Source organism: Paramormyrops kingsleyae, chromosome 13, assembly GCF_048594095.1.
Source record: "Paramormyrops kingsleyae isolate MSU_618 chromosome 13, PKINGS_0.4, whole genome shotgun sequence".
In the NCBI taxonomy this organism is placed as follows: domain Eukaryota; kingdom Metazoa; phylum Chordata; class Actinopteri; order Osteoglossiformes; family Mormyridae; genus Paramormyrops; species Paramormyrops kingsleyae.
The window spans coordinates 21,590,026-21,595,171 of record NC_132809.1 but is presented as its reverse complement, the minus strand read 5'-3'; the positions used below and the strand labels follow the sequence as shown (position 1 = coordinate 21,595,171).

At 43.2% G+C, this 5,146-nt stretch overlaps 1 protein-coding gene across 2 annotated transcripts; it reads right to left on the bottom strand.

Moving 5' to 3' along the window:
- Window positions 1-305: 305 nt before the first annotated feature.
- LOC140578267 (uncharacterized) lies at window positions 306-4,562 on the bottom strand. Of its 2 annotated transcripts, none has more exons than XM_072698691.1 (2): window positions 4,448-4,562; window positions 306-1,329 (listed from the first exon to the last, which is right to left on the bottom strand). In XM_072698691.1, exons 1-2 carry the CDS (start codon window positions 4,503-4,505, stop codon window positions 362-364), a joined length of 1,026 nt encoding a protein of 341 aa, XP_072554792.1. In that variant the 5' UTR covers window positions 4,506-4,562; the 3' UTR covers window positions 306-361. The 2 variants fall into 2 exon arrangements, with proteins under 2 accessions (XP_072554792.1, XP_072554793.1); XM_072698692.1 differs by having other exon boundaries at window positions 306-2,831; window positions 3,462-4,531.
- Window positions 4,563-5,146: the final 584 nt, after the last annotated feature.

Genomic DNA, 5,146 nt, shown 5'->3' with positions numbered 1-5,146 from the left:
ATCTGTGTCATTTATTATTTCTTTGTGTAAGTGCATAGTATATCTTTCATACGAAAAGTAATTTTGGGTTAAAAGAAAAATACGATGGGATATATGTGTCTTGGCTTGGGTACGCCCCACGTCTTCGTCTCGGCGGGAAGCCTCACTCATGTGTTAGCTGCTTCCATGAGCACGCAATCTCACAGTTCACCTAATATTTTTTTTACTTTTTAGCACCGTTAATTTAGCATTTTTAATAATGAGCCCAAGTATTATGTAGACATTGTCATATTCACCCAGCTGACTGTTTAAGTACCTTGTACAATTAAAAGACAACACTCTCTTATTTGCTATTAAAAGTTTATTTCAGAATGCCCCCACACTATTTACAGTTTTTAAAAAGTTCTACCAGGATCTGCTGCAAGATGAGCTCTTCGGGGTCAAATGTATTCCCTGAGCTGTCCTGCTGCACCTGGATCTGGGGCTCCACCATGGATTCCTGGCTCCCTTCAACTTGGGAGACAGGGACTTGTCCATGTCCATCCTGCACATGGGCAGTCTCAGGTGTTTCCCAACTTTTTAAGCATGGGTCAAGAAACAGGTCCGAGACCCATCCCTCAAACGGGTCTAGAGGCCAGTCCATTGTTGCAGCAGGGACTGGCCTCTCATCAGGCTGGAGGATGCTGTTCCACAACTCCAGGTCCTCCAGGTTCCAGTCCTGTTCCACACAGGAGGGAACAGAATTCCACCCGTGCTGCTCTGAAGAACATCCTGGCACAGGATGGTTCAGAGACTCTGATGGCCGGCTAGCTGCAGTATCTGCAGCCATTTGCCTGCTCTGCTTGGCAGCTCTCTCCACTTCTTCGTTTCCACTCTGGCCACCATTTTCCTCACTGCCCTGGCCCTGGACCTCTGCCTCCCTGCACCACTTCCTCTTTACCCCACATCTTGTGTGGGTTGATGTATCAGTGGAACTTTCATGTGTGGCACAATTTAAACCATTGTCTATGGACCAATATTGTGCAGTCCCATAAGTTACATCCATCAGCCTCTGGTATTTCGAGCTGAAGGACTCGGGGTTTCTGCACCTCTGGCGACGCCGTTTACCCTTCTTGGGTGGTTCCGTCGCAACAGGGATAGTAATTGGTGGCAGGAGTGGAACGGGAGCCTCGCTCCCTTGCTGGGGCCAGACGCTCCACACTGGTGTAGGTGTGGGCATTTGCAGCCCCACAGATCCAGCAAATGGTGTCATGCTTGGCCCAGGGGCGGCCAGCATTCCCCCAGCAGTAAACATGCTGGGACCATCACCATACTGGGCGAACATGTCTGCCCTGTCCATTGCTGCAATTACTGTATAAAAAACATACAAGAGTTCTCCTTAACACATATGAGAATGACTATATTTATGTGATTTGTTTATCTCTTCTAATCCAAACTGTTGAGAAATATCACAAAAAAACATTTTAATTTCAAATTACACACTACGTTTGTACTGAGAAATATACAGTCAGACCTCGGACATTCGCGAGGTTACGTTCCAAAACCTGTTGCGAATGAGGATTCGCGGATGTTTGGTAGAGTCACTAGAAATGGTAATATGTGCTTATTTCTATAGTTTAAACCCTAAATATGGTCCCAAAACACTCTCATTTCATTTAAAAGTTAGCTTAATTAATGCATTATATTTTTTAAAAATGTTTGATGTAAAAAGTGTACACAGGGTTTAATCAAAAGGTAAAGACAAGCAGGACAATGGAACAGGCAGCAAACTTAAAATGACGTTAATGACAGGACTCGGGAAACATACATAAACGCAGACTTAAATACACAGGACCAGGGCTGGACTGGCCTAATTTTTTATACAATTTAGACAGCACAGAATCATTAACCTACTTTAATGCATTTATTTATACAACCACATATTTCCCACATTTTGACATCAGTGATGCAGTTAAGATCTCTATTTCTTGATGCCAACCCTCCCCATTAATCCGGGCTTGGGACAGGTGTTCTGTCATAAAATACTACCTATCGAGACGTGCTATCGAGTGCAGTGCAGTTCCACCGTCTTGGGATTAGGGTTAGGGTTAGGTTTTAGGGGTTAGGGTTAAGGTAAGGGTTATAGGGGTTTTGGGGGGTTAGGGTAAGAGTTAGGGTTAGGGCTATCGATTAGCACTACGGTAGCATTTTTCTACAAGGCAGCATATATCGACAGAACACCAGCACCTAGTTCAGCTGGCTTGCTCCCTTAAGTGGCTGGGTTAGGCTAAACTATATACATACAGTGGTACCTCTGTTCTCGAACTCACTACAACTCAAATTTCTTGAAAGTCGAACAAACAAGTTTGACCTTGAACTCGATTTGAATATCAGAAGTCGAACCGTGAACGCTGACCTAATATAAATTGTACGCGCCAGGAAATGAGTCATACTACAAGGCAATTCTTACTTGAATGCCTTCTTCACAGGCTGGACGATTAACCAAATAAAGCAGCACAACATTACAGTAACTAACAATAAATAAACCACTAACTTACGTGTACTATTAGAGCATTTGTGTCATTTGTTTAAATTTTATTTTACCAGGTAAATTAACTGAAAACCAGTTCTCACTGCTTTACATGATATTCGGGAGAAATAGCAGATTACGCATTGGAACTGCCTGGGATACAAACGTCATGCGTGTAACTAAATTCTTCAGCCAATAAGGGCAAATGTGCGGTTCCAGTTTGTGCAGCCGGGTGAGAGGTCGCAATGCATCTAACCGTAATGCATTACGTCAGGATCAGAATGCGTTGCTTTAAGCCAGCGCTGCAAGCAAGTTGAACGCAACTGTCAGTGCCTGATGTGTGCTGGCTGCACGATCGGTTTCACGCATGCGCCGCCGTGTTGCTGCACGATCGGTCCCACGAAACGCTTTACGGCTGTCACTGTCCGATGTGTGCCGGCTGCACGATCGGTTCCCCTGCGTTGGAAGCCAGCGATGAGTTTTACGCAGCCCTCTGATATTTCTTAAATTTGTTTTTGAAACTATTTTTATGAACCATTTACATTTTATTTTAAAAAATTATATATATATATATTTACTAACAGAAAAGGATGGATTTAAGAAATAAAAAGGACACTCAAAACAGGTCATTAAGAAAACCTATAAGTAAGTAGTAAGTAGTTTACAAATACACAGAAAGAACTTAAACTAAAACATAATGCACGTGTCCATATAAAAAAATACATATTATTTTAACTAAATACGGTGATGCTACAAACATATACATATCGCACAGACACAATTCACATGTATGACTGCCTTTAAACGCTCTCAAAAATTATAGATATATGTTGCTTTAGAGTTTCGCTGTAAACAGTCCAGTATGTGCGGGTCCGAAAACGCGCTGTCTGCCGCAAAGCGTTGCATGGGACCGATCGTGCAGCAACACGGTGGCGCATGCGCGGAACCGATCGCGCAGCCGGCACACAGCAACATGGCGTCTCTCCGAGTGCGCATGCGCGCGCATGCGGGGAACCGAGCGTGCAACAGTCGTCAGACGGATGAGGACGTTAGGCAGCCTTTAGATCCTACCCATCATGCACTGCAGTTTTTTGCAAAACCCTCAAACGGAAAACCATTAAATACAAAAGGAACAGCTTAGTTTGACTTCAAAACATTACTATGTATTATATTTTAAGTTTGTTGTAGGGATTTTACAGGTTTTTTTTTTCCAAATAAAAATTACACCCTACTCCCACCATAATAAGAATGTATAACAAAATGAGAGATATATAAAATGGCAAGCCACATCGAAAATATAAATAGTATATTCTAGCCATCAATATCCTAGGGGATAATGCATCCTTTTAATTTTGTGTGTATTTAGTATATGGGAGAGGCCTCTACGATCCAGGGGAGGGCCCCGGGCCGGCCCAAAAATGTGCGTCGGCCCACCGGGCATTACCCGGTACGCCAGATGACCTGTCCAGCCCTGCCCAGGACTAATGACAGCAACTCGAAACAGCACTGATCACACGGGGATTCCAGACGCGCTAGATGAGGGCGCGTGGCACACGGGACGATCGGACGTACAGGTCATAACGATTGCAAAGGGAATAAACTTTGCGAATGGGATTCGCATCTTGTAAAGGTACAATACAGTATGTACATAAATAGGAACGTTTCCACATGAAAGCCACGTTTTTTAAGGGATTTCTAACTGATTTATATTGTATGCCTTGAACTTTCCCCAAAGTAGAATCTTCATTAACTAAATTTTTCTTACCAATTTTACACTTAAAAGCATGAAAACTTGTAAATTATTACGAAAATTTAACATAAACACTTCTGTAGGGTTTTTCGAGGATTTCGCAGATGTGCGAAAAAATCGCGGATACTTATAAGTTCGGTTCCAATGAAATTTTTGCGGATCTGTGAATTCACGAAGCGCGAATGGATGAGCGCTTACTGTTTACCTACCGTTTGCTTGATAATAACGATATGGATCGACAATTTGAGAATGCTGCTGAGAATCCATCTGCCTTGTTAAGAACACACCTCGAGCCTGTCAGGTTGAATATCAGTTTGATAGAATGAACTGGCGACTGGCTTTTTATAAAGCTGCCAGAAGATTCTAGAACTTTGATGTCACAACGTAATTGTTATTTTATGAATTTGAATGTAAACCATAGCGTAATCTTCATAGAATTTATGTAAAAGCTATAAAGAAAAATGCTTGAAAATGCCGTTGGTTGTCTGAGGGGGTGTCCTGGGGAACCCCACTCCCCCCCCCCCCCCCCCATCATTGGTTTGCGCTGATGCTTCATACCTGTGGGTTCAGGGCTTGACGCTCTGTCTCAGATCTGCATGTTCCCATGCCCTCCCTGTGTTTTCTCCAACAGTCCAAAAACATACTGCAGTGCACTGGACTTACCAAATTGTCCATATGCATGAATAGTGTAAGATTCCTGCTGTGGGTTGGCACTGCATCCTAGGTTATTCCCTTCTTTGCGACCATCTATGCTACTGGCATAGTTTCCAGACCCCTGTGACCCTGAATAGGACAAGTGGATACAGAAAATGCATGGATGGGTGGACATGAAATATATGGGGGGGGCATCAACCTGTGATTTCAGGATCCCATTAAGGTTTGACATTCTTACAACCAGGCACACTGAT

What these genes read in the sequence shown, in the direction of transcription:
- LOC140578267 (XM_072698691.1), bottom strand. Translation starts at nt 4,505, where the DNA reads ATGGATTCTCAGCAGCATTCTCAAATTGTCGATCCATATCGTTATTAT. An exon ending in TCGTTATTATCAAGCAAACG is followed by an intron (nt 1,330 to 4,447) that starts GTAGGTAAACAG and finishes TTTTTTATACAG; the next exon opens with TAATTGCAGCAATGGACAGG.